We start from the raw sequence: 16,743 nt of genomic DNA on the forward strand, positions 1-16,743 counted from the left end.
ACTCTACTTCAACTCAAACCAGCACAACAGGAAACTGCTGAAAGCTTGGGAGGAGAAAATCTGAAATAACACAATTTAATGGGAGGAAATAACATGTAGGTTATGAAGTACTCTAGCTTTTTAGCCAGAGCACAGGGTCAAGGTGTTGCTTTTGTACTATCATGAGTATATATACACAAGACTAACAGTTTCTGGGGTCTAAAAGTGCCTCTTTAAAATTCCCAGGGTATTACTGTTTATAAGTTAATTATCAGTACTCATAGAAACATGACTTATCTGGTCCTGTATGGTTGGTTTTTGACAAAATGAACACGTGATACAATATGTATGTAGATGGTTGATTAATAAAAGTTTTGCATGTGTTTATCTGTCATACACAATGGACCTGTTTGTTCCTAAGGTTGTAGGTGACACTACTGTTATTTCTAGTGGTTTATATCCCCATTTTTGGTCATAAAAGATTTTACTATTTTTACCTGGCTGGCTTCAGACAAAGTACAATCTTAAACTCCTTTTTTGCTGTCTTTATGTCACAGCAGCGTTACCACTCGGAGTTTCTTGAACTTGGCAGTAATTTTAAACTGTAAAAACTTCTTAAAATAGACTTATTATTGGTGCTGTTTTTTCAATAAGGCTGCACTTACTGTTTTACTCAGGGTTTAACAAAATTGTATGGTTTTTGCTTACTTTGATATTCTCTTGCAGAAACAAATGTTTAAATCTCTTGTAGGTGTGTATTAATTGAGAAGAGACATAATTTCTTTCAAGCTTGGTAGAATCCAGTGAGATATATAAGTAACTTGAAGTATAACTTGTATTTTAACAGTGAAAGCAAGTTGAATACGTTGGTGCAGAAACTTCATGACTTCTTGGCTCACTCATCAGAAGAGTCTGAGGACGCAAACTCTCCTCCTGCATTATCTAAAACCAAAAGCATAGGTAAAAGCAGATTTTATGGTTTTATTTTCAACGCATATGTGAGTCCAAAATCAAATAACTCGGTGGTGTTACTTCACTGGGGCAATGCCAGGTCCTAAGGTGACTTTAAGTGGTGATATCTGAATGAGTACACAATAGGCCTTTGATAAAATATTTCAGTTCTGAATCTTTTGTAAATATAAAAATAATCTAATCTTCTGGTAATATACCTCCTATGAGGCACAAGATGGCAAACACAAATGTATTGCCTGTGCTTGTTGATCCTTGTTCAGTATTCCTGAACTTAAAAATGTAGTAGCTTGGTTTTTCTGCTGAAGTAAAGCTTTGGCAGCTCTTGTAGTTGTGGAAGAAGTTCTGGAGATTATGCTCTCATAGTTATTTGAAAAAGATTTCTACATGTAATCTGCTTGAAAAGAAAATAATACTTTGACAAACCTTGAATCCTGCACTAGACCAGAATTGGTATTAGACGTTTTTACTTAGAAGTTAGAAATAGCTAACAAGTTTTAAGCACTTCGTTGTGATTACAGTGAATAAAGTGAAATAATTTCGTAACAGTACTTAACAAAATCTATTTCCAGATTTAACTGGTTAAATCTGTTCCTTAGTTTAACTTGGATACAGATGCAAAACTTTTCAATCTCTGCTGTTTAATGAGCTAAAAGTGGTGCCGAATTGAGTACAGGAGAATGAGAGTGTGTTGGCTGTGTTAGAGTTTATTTTCAAACTCCTGTTGTCCCAAGTAATACCTTCCATGGGTTTTCTGGTGTGCAGTTTTATCTTTTAATGTTTTTTCTTGAGAGGGAGTCTGCTGCCTGTGGAACTCACCTCCTTGTGTCAGCGTCAAACTGAGCTGTTAACGGGGGAAAAAGAAATTACTCATGTGAAACTTCAGCAGAATAGTAAACTCGATTGTGCTGTAGATGCATAGATCTTGGTTTGTTTCAGCATTTGGAGGATATGTAAAGGTAGAGTGTTGGGAAGAGTGAGGTGATGATGATCAGGTGTAGCTCAGGAGGGTTGGAACATGTCCATGCCATACACACAGGTCAGTTAAAACAGGAAGCAGTTGCTTGCTGAGCACTTCCATCTTGTGCACTGCTGTGGAGCTGAGCTGTACCATAAGGCTTACGTGTTAGGAATGATGAATAATCTGAAATTGGACCAGAAACTTTCATTCTGGTTTTGCTTAATTTTTGAGTACTTGATTTTACGGCCTTAATAGTGTTTCTTTATCCTCTCTGCATTTGAGTTGACTGTCTCCCTCCTCTGCATCACATGGGTGCCTGCAGGAGAGCCACTGAGAGTGTAGGAGGGCCTGACTGCCTGCTCTTGTGTCAGGTGCTCAGGTCCTGCTCCAGAGCAGCAATCCCAGGGTAAACACTGTGCTCTTGTAGCCCTGGAGTGGTTGGAGTGGGAGCAGCTGGGTCAGCACTAGGAGCTGTGAGGGGATGGATGCAGCACGCTGGGTCGTTCTGTGGGGTGGCACATGTGCAGCTCAGGCACACACTGACAGTGGAACATGTGCAGCTGCTTTTGAGAATAGCACATATGCATGGGGCTGCCAGGCTGAGTGCAGAGTCTGCAGAGATTGTAGCTGCCAGATCAGAAAATCTCTGCCAAGCTGTACAAACTGCTGTTTTCCGTAGATTTGTCACTTGAGCAGAATTGGTCAGGAGTAGGTGGTGGGCAGCATCTAGTCTTCAGAAGAAATGTCATTCTTCTCTCGAATCTCAGGTTCTTCCCTCAGAATAGGGAAATACTTGTATATTCTGGAGAAGAAATTGCTGGTACTTAAAAGGGAAAAAACCTTTGCATCTATTTTTTCCCCTCTTGACATGCAGAAATGGCTGGATAGTTTTGGCTGAAATTTACTGAAGCACTTCAGCCTAGGTCAAATGCCCAGCATTAAATCTTCTAATCAGAGTTATTTCATTTTTTTAAGTGTGAAAGGAAACTGTTTGGTTTTCCCAAAACTGAAGTTTAAGGATAAAGAAGTTGCAGCGTTAGTCTTACATTAAAGTCACAAATATGATATGTGTCCTGTAATTATACTTCCTTCTCAGTAGTGCATCTGCTAAAATTCTGCTGTTCCTAAGCCTTTGGAACAACTTTACGCAAGTATCATTGAATCACTGCACTCAAAACTTTCCCTTCCATTACTGGGATTGGTGGATTGGAACAGGCTGCATGTCTTTAGGCTTTATATTCCGCAGTTCCCAAGGTCCAGAAATGGGAATTCTCAATCATACCCTGATTCAATGGGATTTTTGTCTGTGGTTCCATGATCCTTGATTTAATACTTTATTTCTAATGTCAGGATGATTACTTGAAGTAACTTCCTGAGAGATGAACAAACATGCACCGATGATATTTCTGCATACAGCTGCACTTTCATTGCCTCAGTGTCTCTTCACCCAGGGCAAGGTTGACTTTCAGCCTATCAGTGACTTCACTGAAAGGGATTTCCAAATGATTTTTGTAAAATTCATGCCATAGAGTGGAGTGTGTTTTGTGTGCAGCAGTTTGTCTCTGAAAGTCACACAGTCATCTTTATTCATGCTGTTGAGACATAAGCAATGCTTTGATGTACAGTGTGAAGAACTTTTAATGTTTCTTGCATTTCAGTGGATTCCTTTAATTTCCCTCCACAGGTAAAAGTAGAGAACCCAAAGGAAGTCCAGCTTCAATGGAGAACAACAGAGATGAGGTAGGAACAAAAATGCTTTTGAGTTGTAGTTGCATGTCTAGTGCAGAATGGGCAGTGTGGGAAATGCTGAGCTCACTGTGGTGCTTTTACAATAGATAGTACTGTCAGAACCACCCAGTAAATGCCATTGTGCCTGTTGAATAGGAACATCAGCTAGAACATACATAAAAATAAATTTAAATTTAAATTCTACATTGCAATTGTTTTTATCCTCCTCCCTTTTTGTTTCTGAAGTATTTAAATACATTAATTTACTTGGGCAGCTTCATTGTCTTTCTGAAGCACAGTAATTTCTGAGCACCATGTTCTCTAACACAGTCTAGAGAGTTTGGTTTTGCTTGCCAATGTGCAATTGCATTTTTGTTAGGAAATAAAAAGTGATGTTGACTCAGATTGAATATATTGCAGAGTGAGGGTTTTTTAATGAAGAAATGTGGTTAATATTCTTTCACCCTTATTCTGTTCTTTGGATTATATGGTAATAGGCTCTTACTACTTTTGGTTTAAAAGAACTGGTCTGTATTTACGCTCCCACTCTGACACTCAGGTAACAGTAGGTACTTGTCCTCTGAGGCAAATATGCTTCCTTTTTTAAAAGAGAAAAAACATGGACATACAGGATCTACGTTAAACAGGAACAGATTGCTTCTCTATGATGTGTTATGTACATTAAATTTTTTTTTCATATGGTATGTTCTACTCATATATATTCTCCTGTGGGAAACATTCTGGTTGACAGTATCTTACAATGCAGAGCCAACCCAAGTGCCCGTGTCCTGACTTAGTTTGCCTTTACTGCTGTACATTCAGGTAGTTTAAGCTGCCTAGGCCTAGTTATGATATGAGTGCAAAAACCTCTGAAAAATCAGTTTTCCTATGAAGACAGCCAAAGTTTCCTGGCACACAAGCCATATAACAAGCGTCTGTGTTCCTGGGTGCATCCTAGTGACATTCCCTGGTGTCAGCCTTCCAGAGCTTTCTGGATCTGTGTGTTGGGAAAGGCGATGATTTCTTCACGAGGTGTGAAGAGCATTCACAGACCTGTGTGAGCTGCTGCAGCAGGTGCTGTGAAGAATGCCAGTGGATTGCAGAGCAGTGGGAATGCACAGTGGTGGGGAGGAGTTAGGCAGTTCTGCCTGCTGATTGCAGCAGTTACCATCACTGTCAAGTCAGAGGGCGCAGGAGACCCCAGAGCTGTTTGTGGCTGGGACCATCCAGTGATCATGGGCTGTTCTCAGTTCCTTCTCCAGAAAGCTAAGGATTTTGAGCAGGCACTGCCAGTTGAGACTTGCGAGGAGGGGATTTCCTCAATTCCATGGAGACTCAGTGCTTGAGATATGTCCAGTGTCTCTCTCTGAATGTCTCAGCTTATATCACTGCCCTCTCTTTATTCATTATAAGATCTATACATAGGGAGGTTAGTGAGCATTAGAGATTTCAATTATGGTGACACCTATTTTAAAGTCTGTTTTTGAAAGAATAATGACTTCTGGGAGTCTTACTTCTGATCTGAAATTCCATAGCTTAACTGAGGTGGTCTGACTGGTAAAATTGTCACTTGGTAATGCTTTTCTTGCTGCCTTTTTTCTTTTTTTAATAAGAGCACTGGTGACTTCTGTGTTGTGTTCTAGATAAGACAAGAAACTGATTTTGTTGACGAATCCCTTGGATACAAATGCATTGATTGACCTTGAATTTTTTTCTTGTTTTTAGGGCAGTAGTTCTTCAGAAAGAACCAAATCGTTAGGATCATCCCGTTCCAAAAGGTTGGTTTGGAAAATAAAAGCAAATAAATTACTTTTTGATCTGTGAAATTATAGAAAAATCCATGCACTATGCCAGATATTTCTGGTATACACCAGTATAAATCCATTAAGTTAGCAGAGTGCTGGTAAAACAAATGCCTCATAGTACACTAAAATACCATTTCTCAGGGTCAGAAGTTAAAGCTATAAAGCCTGATTATCTCGTATCTTCAGGACTGAGGAGTTTATAGGAGTGTTCCTTCACTCTTGTGATTTCTACATGCAGGATTCTTCCAAAAATGTAAATTGGGTCATATGGAATGAAGGTGTTACGTCCTTCTCTGCTGGGAGACTGGAGAATCAAACTGTGCTATTGAGCTGTCCTATGCAGAAAATTCTGTTTGCTGTGTCCCTGCTTAATGCTTTTTCCCTCTTTGAAAAAGTATGGAGTTAACTGTTTACCAACCATTGGAACCTACTGGAGACAAATTATTTCTGACCTGAGTAACAGCAGACTTACTCTAGCAAAACTCCTTCTCATCTGCTCTCCTCTGCTCTCATCTGATTATCATTCAAGTTCTGTCCTTGATGATTTTTATGTCCCATGAGCTGTACAGACAGCTGAGCTCTTCTAGATGCACCATTTCAACAGCTGCCTTAGTGCTGCTCTTTAAAAGTCTACATTTCTTTTCACTTTCCTTCTTATCCGAGTTTGTGTATTTTATCATGTCTACTGGAATTAATATTCTTCCATCTCCTTATGTTTGTCTTCATTCCGTATTTGCAAGTGTGGTTTTATATTTGGCTTTAATTTCTCGCTCATCTTCTGAATCCAGTGTGCTGCTGAATTGTTCACCAGTTACATCAGTTTTAGTCTTGGTTTTTTTGCTTCCTGTCTATCACTAAAGGTATTTTCAATCATACATTAATCATACCGTGCCTGTTACTGACAAAACCAGTGTCCTGCAGCAGTTCCTGTATTGCCTTCAGACCACTGAAAATTATACTCAATTTTTTCTCCCTGTCTGGACATCATAAAGTAATTAAATTTATGGATTCAGTTCTAAATTATGTTTGTCTGGAATTTTGGCAACCAGTCCTTTGATTCAACAGTCATTTTTTTCATTTCTTTCTGCATTTCCTTTATTTCCTTGCAAGCATCTCTTCTGCCAAGCTGCTTTTTGTCAGTTGCAAATACTTGTGTGTTCTCTTTGTACTGCCTCTTAGACCTGGAATGATGTATACAGTTTTGAGCAGGCATTCGCTTGTGCTTTGTTACACATCAAGCCTTGATTTCACACAAAAACACAGCAAGCCTGTGAAACAAAAATGTTCTATTAGTATGTATTTTTATTTCACGTAAGAGGGGAGAATTCCTGTTCCTAATCAGAATATTACCCTACAGTATATTGATTGTAATAGTTTGGAGCATATCTCATAATGCCTTAAATTAATTTTAAAAGAACATAGTTTTCCCCCAGTTCCTCTGGAGTTCTGTCTGTACAGCTCCAGGCTCATTGAACTGCAGTATGTTCTGTTTGTCACAGCGTGGGGTTTTTGTGTCTGTGCAGGAAACCTACAGTTGTAACAAAGTATGTGGGGTCAGACGATGAGCCAGTCGCCGATGAAACTGTAAATGATGATGTTTCAAATGAGAACTCAGAAAATGATGTAGATATGCAAAGCTTGCCTAAAGGTAGGTCATGTCTTTTGTTTCTGAATTCAGCAAATTAGGCAAAATTATGGTGCAGCATAAATAATTAACTAGAATGAAGATGTGTTAGTAAAATGCCTGTCTGAGGTCCTGTTTGCTTCTATAGACTCACATACCTGCTAGTGCAGACATGGCCCCTGTGCACACACATGTCCAGGAGGGACCCAGCACCTTCAGTTTGGCACCAGGCATAGCCTGACCCATGGGTACACAAAGATGTACTTAAGCTCAATGCCTGCTGATTTCTGTATAAAATGGTCACAAAACAGGGAGAGTAATTTATTCTGTTCTTTTGTAGAAGTAAACTCTCTCACTTGGAGGTCTTTACTTACTGTTCTGTCTTCGAGGTTATTAGCAAGTAGATCAACAAAGGCAACACTAACTCTGGGTGGGAAATGTCACTATTGGATCTATTTTTAAGCACCTTTTAGAAACGGTTAATACTATAAGCCTATATCCCTCTGCTCTGAACTACAGCGTAAGTTTGATTCATCTCTTCTGTTTCTTACCCAGGAAAGTTACATGAGAAATTGCTCCTTTACTGCATGAGTAGCTGTATTTAGAGCAGTCACTTAAAAACTATTTTTTCAGAATATTAGATTATTTTCAGTGTCCTCACAACAAAAGTAGTAAAACTGGGCTCTTAAGTAGGAAAGATAATTTTTCCATTCACATAATTTTGATTTAAAACTCTTTGTTTAAAAAAAAATGTTGATTCCTGAATTTTGTGAAAGACAGAGCAGGTTTTATTCTATTGCTTTTTCATGTATTTCATGCTGAAATAAATGAAGATGAGGGAAACTGGAGAGAAGGGGGCAAAGAGAAAAGCATAGTTACTCTTAACTGCTCGCAGGGTTTTGAGGGATTTAAGTGGTGTAACAGAAGTGTTTTAATTGTAGCAGTGCACTGCAGATTCCTGTGCCACACCCCCAGCGGTATGACAGTCCTGTCCTGTACGTCCCACACCAGAGCAGAGAGAGCAGATTTTGCTCCTCAGCCCATTCAGTCTTTGGCTTTTGTCCTACAACTGCAACACAGATGTAGTTTGAAGTGTGTGATGGTTTGTTTTTTGGTTGTGCTGGTTTTTTTATGTGAACATCTATGCATTCAAAACTTTGTTGAGTTTTAGTCAGCAGATTGCACTTTTTTATTGGCTTTATTTAAACTTTTGCACTTCATTTGGATGTGTAATGGTTTCCAATTTCTAAATAAAAATTTTCTAGGTACAGTGGTTGTACAGCCTGAGCCAGTGCTGAATGAAGACAAAGATGATTTTAAAGGGCCTGAATTTAGAAGCAGAAATACCGTTAAAATGAAACCCGAAGCTCCCAAAAAGCGTGGAGGTAAATACAGTTTAAAGCATTTATTAAAACAGGTTTAATTTGTTGCTTACAATGACCACATTTGGTACTCTAAAAAGTTGTTTGTCCTCCTGATAAATTATCCTAAAAATACCTCCACTCTTCTGGCTCTTATTTCATTAAGGATTCTGGCTGACAGAGATTAGCCTCCATTGCTGCCCCTGCAACGCAGCAGTGGAAGCTAAGATAAGTTCCCATTAAACTCTGTACTTTCAGCAGGTATAGGATGCATCACTCAGTACAGTTGCTTGGTTGCAATCAGGTGTTACAGGTGTTCCTTTCTTAAGGAATTCTGTTGGAACACCATCGATGCAGGAGCATTCATTGACTCACCAAGAGAGCAGCCATGTTTGAGCAGGGTCACATACAGGCAGATTATCCGTTGGTGAGCTAGCAAGAATCCTAAGCTCTCAAACAATTCAAAGACTTTTTTAGTTTGTTTTTAAATTGTGGGAAATTCCCTACCAAAGGGCCTTTCTTCGGATTATCTTTGAAAAGCTGCTGTGTCAGCTGCTTTTCCATAGCTGCTGCTAAACCTGAAAGGTTAGGTAGATAATATACTAACAGAAATTAATTTCTCTCACTCTTTTTTTCCAAAAAGTAATGGAGAGGGGGGTTATATATAAAGCAGCCAATAGCAAGGCAAATCTGTTTGTAAATACTGGCACTATCTTAGTTGCCACACCTACAGCTGTACCCAGGATACAAACAGCCCTGTACACACTATCCGTTCTTCCCGTTGTATCATTTAAGACACTTGCTCTCTTTGAAAATCTGTTTATAATTTACAAAGTGGTATTTATCCATCTGTGGTTGAAGAGGAGTAAAATGTGACTGTGTGGAAATGTGGTTGTGCATATACATGGGCTCATGCATGATGTTAGTCACATTCTAATTCTCTAAGTTATTAATCTTTGAGAGTTGGTTCTGTTCTCTCCATGCAAGATGTCCTGTTCAGCATATAGGAATGCTTTTTCCATTTGTGCTTTTTACACTTCTAGAAATGGTCATGCAGCACTCCTCAGGGGTACAGTGTTGAAAAGATAGGACTCTTCTGCTGGAGCTTTGTGGCCTGTGTCTGCATCTCCAGGGCAGTTCATATGCTTTCTTGACCAAAGTAGGTACAGCAGCAGAGTGGTACACAAACTGTGGCAGCAGTCAGCAAGATGAGGGGAACACCTGTATTATAGCAAAACTGTAGTTTCAGAAGAACCCAAACAAAAAAAATTGTGATCCAGAAGGGAACAAAATGTGAGAAAAGATATCTCAGGCACTGTTACAAGGATTTTGTGCGTCTTCTATAACAGTTTTCTGTATTTTCCTTTGAGAAACTAAAACTGTATGTGAAAGGAATACCATAATGCAAACATGAATTGCAATGACATTTGATGGACAAAGATTAAATGAGAAAGATTGTCCAGAACGTCTGGGCTGCTTTGAAAGAGCTTTAGTGATGACTCTCATTTAGGTGTGTTCTCATGAGGTGAACAGTTAATCCAGATCAAATCTCTGAAAGGAACAGAACTATATCTTGGCCCCAAATTGAAGCATAGAAATCAGAGGAGAATTTTTTCAGTCTTTAAATGGTGAGTGGCTACAGAAAAATTTCTCTAGTGCTGGGTGGCAAGAAGTAAAGGCATATGAAAAGCCTTACAGGCCAAAATATTGTAAGAAAATGAAATATGTATATACAGATTTCTTAAAAAAAACTAAAAATGAAAGAAATTAATGTGTGGTTTATAATCCTCTTTGTAGAGGAAGGACTGCATGGAATTGTAAGCTGTACAGCTTGTGGACAACAGGTGAACCATTTTCAGAAGGATTCAATCTATAGACATCCTACGCTGAAAGTGCTAATTTGTAAGGTATGTGGTAAAGCAGCTCTGCTGTTTGGTTTTGTTTGAAATGTCATATTAGTTGATTTGGGTGGGATTTTTGTGGGAGTAGTTTTTGTTTATTAGTCAATTAACTCTTCAGTCATTAGCTGTTACAATTAAGGAAACTAAAAGCAGGGGAAAAATATACTTAAAATTTGTAGTCCTTTTTTCCTACACCCTGTTAAACTCATTGTGGTTTCTCTGTAATTTGTTTTTACAACTTTAAGGCTATAATCTTAGTGAATTTTTAATGTTAAGTGGTCTGTGTGAAATTTCTGTCTGCTCATAATGTATTGTAAGGGCAGATTCAAGTCTGTATCTTCTGGTAAAGTATTCTGTGTAAAACAGCATTGGAATAAGGAGCAGAAAAACAGCCTTCTTGGGTTCTGCCAGCTCCTGGGATGTTTTAGTTCATGGCAGATTTGTAATGATGATCTAGTCCATAACCTTAAAGCAGCATCTGGGACTTCAGCTGTGTGGTTTCCTGGTGGCTCCAGATGGGCCCTGAGCTGCCTGCAGTGGGGAAAAGTGGGGAGCAAGGCAGGAAGGAAACATCCTTCCCTCCTGTTGTGGAGACCTCTGTTAATTTCCAAGAGGTGCAGCAATATCTGTCTTGCATATCTCTGCAGTTGTAGAGGTTTTGTATTTATAAAGATACCACCAAAGATAGACAGATACAGATACATGTTACAATGAACATGTAGAATTCCTCTTCCCCTCCTCCTTCTCCCCAGTTCCTGATTAATGTTACACATTCAGCTGACTCTCAGGCTTGCCTGCCCAGTCTGATGTTCTGCCTCTTCTATGCATCCTGGCTTGTTTCTTTTACAAAATATGATTTGCAGAATGCTGCTTACAAGATGAGTCCCAACTCTTGTTCCTAGACTTGAAAATCCTTAAGTCCTTAACATACAGCTGTAACATGTTCTTGCAATGTTTGCAAGTGACCTGGCTCATTTTTGTAACTTGTTTAGTTTCTCACGTTCAATAGCAGCTCTTGATTGTGAGCTCTACTAGATAAATTATGTTGGGGGTTGTTTCCCTTAAATTTTCTCTGTCTTAACTGAACATGGGCTTACCTTAATGTGAGAGAGGAATGGAAATCCCTGATCTCCATGCTCCAGGTCTTCCATTACTTTCGGTGCCTAGTTCTGCGCTCAGTTTAATCCTGCTTAGGTAAACAGTCCCAGAGCTGAGAAGTTGTTTTCCTTTGTCTATAAGTGTTCCATCCAGTGTCTAAACATCAGATTTTACTGGGTTTTTTGTTGGTTTTGGTTGTTTGGATAGTTTAGTTGAACAGATGTACCAAGTCTGTTCCAGATAAAGGGGCAGCATCATTTTAAATCCAGGTGCTGAAGCCACATCTGGATTCTCAATCCACTGATTCACTGGATAAAAGGACAGAATTTAGCTAATAACTTTATTAATGCCTGTTGAAAGTAGAGCTCCAGGTCTGGGAGAACCTTCTTCACTAGCACCTGAGATAAAAAATAGCACCACACCTTCAAAATTTGGCTAAAAGAATTGAGCAACTGAAACCACTGTTACTCCTAGCTAAGTTGTGTGTGTTTTTTCCTTACTATTATCACATTGTCAGTGGGAATACTTGGTTTGCACCTGGAAATTGAAGCCTTGGATCATAACATAAGTACTGAAGGCATTTCCATTTAAAGCCTTATGGGATCAGCTGCTAACATAAGGAGCATACAGCTGAAATTGGTAATTCCCGTAGGATTGATTGAGTCAGGGAGGATGTGGTGTTGATTTACCTAGGAAATAGATGGAAAAAAACTTAAGAGATTTGAAAAGAAACATTCAGCTGATGTTCTGAAATAGACAGATTCGCAGCCATCTAACAAAAGCCTGTTTAATTTTGAAATAAACCTTGAGCTATCTAAATAAGAAGAGATGGTTTGGGACCTGTTGTGTCCATGGAAGATGTTTTTCTGGAGTAACACAAATGTAAAAGGCTTAGAATGCTGAAGGCCTTGCAGCTGCTGCTTTTCCTGGCTTGTTCCTAATATGTGCTGAAATCAATTACAGAAGCCCAGCTGAGAACTAATAAAGAATTCCTTGTCCTGTCTCTTTCTTCACAGACTTGCTACAAGTACTACATGAGCGATGACATTAGCCGTGATTCAGATGGGATGGACGAACAGTGTAGGTAAGTGTACAAACTCTGAAACAACACCCACAGCTCTTCTGGGTTTTTCCTTGCAGTAATGAAGTTATTGACAGATAAAACCCGGTACATAAGAGCTCAATCAACAATTGTTTCTCACCAAGAAGTACTCAATCCCAGGGTTTTTCTAACTGTTTGGTTGTTATTTTACTAATAAACAGGAGAACAGTTTATAAAGAAATCCAATAGCAAACACTTGTAAGACATTACATTTCTAACTAACATTTAGTAAACTAAACACTTTGAAAGTGGGGATAGAATCTGACATTCGAAACCTTGTTAGCCACAGAAACTTAGTTCTCTGGATGTGTCTCCCACTTCTGAAGTACTAAAGTACTTCTCTGTCCTGATGTCAAATAGCTAAATGTATAATTAAGTCAAAATTGTGCAATCTGTGATGCCTATGGGCTTACCTGTCCACCACTTTTCATGCCTTCATCAGGCATGGTGCAATCTAGACTTAGAATTTAGATTGGGCTTTTTTTTCCATGTGTCTGCAGTAGTAATATACCAAGTACAGTTAGAAAGGCTTAAACTAATTCATTCTGCTGTAAAATAAATTGCTCCACCCCCTGCAAATGTTCAAAAGAAACATGGAAAATAAAATTTAATAAATTTTTTCTCATATTTAAGATCAGTGCTAAAATTGTGTTTGAAAATTACTGACTGTTTCAGCTTTGTGGACTTCTAATCTAACTCCTGAGTGTTCATATTTCCCAGTTCTCGTCTGAGTGCATCTCAGACATGCTTTTAGTGATGGTTTCAATTAATGGAAATCTGTATATCATCTGGATTTTTAAATATGTGAACTTAAAAATGTATCACCTTGTCGATCTGACTCTTCCCTTCCTTCTGTCTCCATGCAGGTGGTGTGCTGAGGGTGGAAATCTGATTTGCTGTGACTTTTGCCATAATGCCTTCTGTAAAAAGTGCATTTTGCGCAACCTGGGCCGAAAGGAGCTCTCAACTATCCTGGATGAAAATAACCAGTGGCACTGTTATATTTGCCATCCAGAGCCTTTGTTGGACTTGGTCACTGCGTGTGACAGTGTCTTTGAAAATTTAGAACAGTTGCTTCAACAAAACAAAAAAAAGATCAGAATTGAAAGTGAAAAAAGTAAAATCTATGACAATACGGTCAAGTTTTCTCCAAAGAGAAATAATGCAAGCTGCAATGGTGAAGAAAAAAAACTAGATAATTCACATTCAGGTTCACTAACATATTCTTACAAAGCACTAATGGTGCCAAAAGACTTACTTAAGAAAACAAAAAAACTGGTGGAAACTACAACAAATCTGAATTCTAGCTTTGTAAGCTTTTTGAAAAACGCTGCAGAAAATGTAGAAGTAAGCCCAACTGTGCAATTATGTCAGCTGAAAGCTTTTAAATCTGTGTTGAGTGACATGAAAAAAGCTCATCTGGCACTAGAAGAAGATCTGAACCTGGAGATTCAGGCACTGAATGTTAAAATCAAAGATAAAAATACCAAAGAGAAAAAAACTGATGTTAGATCAGAAAAAAATGAAGTGAAAAAAGATGAAGGCAAGAAAGGTGTGGCATCAAAAGAGGGTGATGCTGTACAGACACAGGAAAGAGTTGTATCAGAACGGCCTGACAGCGAGCCCATGGATCAAAGTGTTCCAACAATGGAGCAGACAGATAGCAAACCTACTTCTGGGGAAGAGAAAAAGTCTGGCAGAAATGAAGAACCTCAGTATGAACCTAACAGTACAGAGGCTTTGGACATGGATATAGTGTCCATTCCCTCATCTGTTCCTGAAGATATTTTTGAGACTCTAGAATCTGCTATGGAGATTCAGATGCCATCAGATGAGCAAGACAGTGGAAATGCAGGAGCAGATCATGAGACTCTAAATTCAAATACAAAATCGAACACTTCTCTGAAGGACACCAAAGGTGGTGCTAAGTTAAAGTCATCGGCTAAAGGAACTAAAGAACTGGTGGTAAAATTGACTCCTGTTTCCCTTTCAGAGTCTCCAGTTAAAGCTGAAGGTCAAGACAACAGTCTAGAAAAGGAAAATAAAGACATTGATATAAAATCTAAAGCAGAAAATTGTGATTCTGTGCAACAAAATCACAGTGTTGGCAGTGAACCCTCCACGGAGAATGAAGCTGTCCTTCTGGAGGAATCTGACCTCAGGAGATCACCACGTGTGAAGACCACCCCTCTGAGGCGCCCCACAGACATCAGCCCTTTGTCCTCCAACTCAGAAGAAGAGAGCAATGACACAAGTAATGAAAAACGTAAGAGAAAATCACCAAAACAACCACGGGGGGAAAACGATAAAAGAAACTTTTCTGACAGTACTGTTGATGGCCCCAGCCCTAACAAACTCTCTAAATCCAAAAAGCCATGTGATCTAGATCAGAGCTCAGACTCTGATGAGATGCCAGCAGTTCTCAAGGAAGCAGCTATGATGAGTCGTAGTTCTTCAGATATTGATAGCAATAGTGAAGCACCAGCAAATGATAAGGAGAAGACTTCAGATTTTGAAAAGAATAAACCTGTAAAGGATGAGAATGGAAAGCGAAAACGAAAAAGTTCTAGTTCTGGTTCAGATTTAGATGCTAAAAGAGGCAAATCAGCTAAAAATGCTGCTGCTGCTAAAAAGAAACGACAAAACTATTCAGATTCTTCAAACTACAATTCTGAGTTAGAAAAGGAAATAAAAATGTTGAGTAAAATTGAGGCTGCAAAAAAAGGTAAGAAATACTCACGAAAAGAAGATAGTTATGATTCTTCTGAAGAAGAGCAAAGGAAGAAAGCAAGCAGTAAGAGAAAGGTAAATTTGAAGAAACAGAGAGGTAAATCTTCTGAAGATGACAATGCTGAAAAGTCTTCCCCAGAGAAGGAAGTTAATCATTCCTCTAAAGATAAAAAGATTGGTAAGAAGTCAGCTGCTAAGCTAAAACCAAACAGAGACTCAAAAGAGGAACCTGCAAAGGGAAAGCATGATGAGTCTTCTGATGTTGAGAAGTCTTCACTGGAGAAAGAGGAGAGCTCTCCTGAAGGTAAGAAGAGCAAGGATTTGAAAAAGAAAAAGGGACGGGAAGATTCTTCTTCAGAGAGCACTGAGAAATCTCCAAAGAAAGGGCTCGAGTGTGAGTCTTCAAAAGACAGGCTGAATAACAAAAAAGAATCAGAAAGCAAAGCGAAGAAATCTGAAAAACTGAAGAAATGTTTCAAGAAAGAACGAGATGATTCCTCTTCTGATGTTGACAAGTCATCTCAAGAGAAAGGAAGTGGCAATTCTTCTGAAAATGACAAAGCTAAAAAGGAACCAGTCTTAACAGGAAAGAGGAAACTAAGAGAGAGAGTAGCTGAAAGAGTACACATTGATTTATCCTCTGATACTGAGAAATCTGCCCAAAAAGAGGAGAGCTCTTCTGAAGATGTCACGAGGCGTAAGAAACGGACTGAAACTAAAGAGAAGAAAAAAATAAGTCACAAAAAGAAAATTTCCAAGAAAGAACAGAACGACTCATTGTCCTCTTCTGATGAGGATTCTTATGAAGATAGCAAGAAAAAGATTAAAAGAGGGTCAATGAAAGAAAGCAAAAAGGCTAACTTAAAAAAGAAAGTGACAAAAAAGAAGGTGGTTGTCACTTCCACTTCCTCATCTGATAAGGAAGAAAATGATGAACAGAACTCCTCAGGTGATGGCAGCAGCGATGAGCAGAAGATCAGGCCAGTGACCGAAAGCTTGATGCTGTCTGCTAGTGCAGGATTTTGTCAGTCATCAGGTGTGCAAAAGATGTTCATGTACATGTATTACTGATATTTAATAGAGGAATTTCATAAGATTTGTGTAACAATAATCTAGAGATGAAAGCATTCATCTGTAAGTAATTATACATCTAAATGATTGCAGCCAGTTAGGTTTTCTGATACTGGTTGGGAAGCACCTGTTGTAAAATTCCCTTCCAGCCCAAACTGTCCTATGATTCTAAGATTCCGTGATTTCGGTGTGTGCAGCTTGTTACAATTAAGGGTGTCACTGGAAATGGAGAGGCTTGAGGAGCTGGAAGCTGTAGCTGCAGCAGGTCTTGCCTTGTAGCACAGCTCTCCAAAGCCTGGTCCTCCCTTTGCCTGCCCAGGTACTGTTCAGCAGAAGTTGATTTTCAGGAGGAGACACGTAGGGAACTCCTGAGTTACCACCTCCTGGTTATGCACTAGAGATGACTCTGAAAAC

General features: G+C 39.0%; 1 protein-coding gene across 1 annotated transcript in view; it reads left to right on the top strand.

Annotated features, from left to right (window-relative positions):
* The first annotated feature begins 830 nt into the window (after nt 1-830).
* The window catches only part of ATRX (alpha thalassemia/mental retardation syndrome X-linked), a 61,398-nt gene continuing 45,485 nt past the window's right edge, over nt 831-16,743 (top strand). The window contains 7 exon segments of the mRNA XM_009074802.1: nt 831-939; nt 3,594-3,649; nt 5,363-5,415; nt 6,966-7,090; nt 10,225-10,334; nt 12,443-12,510; nt 13,395-16,294. Coding sequence (XP_009073050.1) covers nt 3,629-3,649; nt 5,363-5,415; nt 6,966-7,090; nt 10,225-10,334; nt 12,443-12,510; nt 13,395-16,294 — 3,277 coding nt within the window. The 5' untranslated portion in view covers nt 831-939; nt 3,594-3,628.

This window comes from Acanthisitta chloris, unplaced genomic scaffold (genome assembly GCF_000695815.1).
Source record: "Acanthisitta chloris isolate BGI_N310 unplaced genomic scaffold, ASM69581v1 scaffold10095, whole genome shotgun sequence".
Classification (NCBI taxonomy): Eukaryota; Metazoa; Chordata; class Aves; order Passeriformes; family Acanthisittidae; genus Acanthisitta; species Acanthisitta chloris.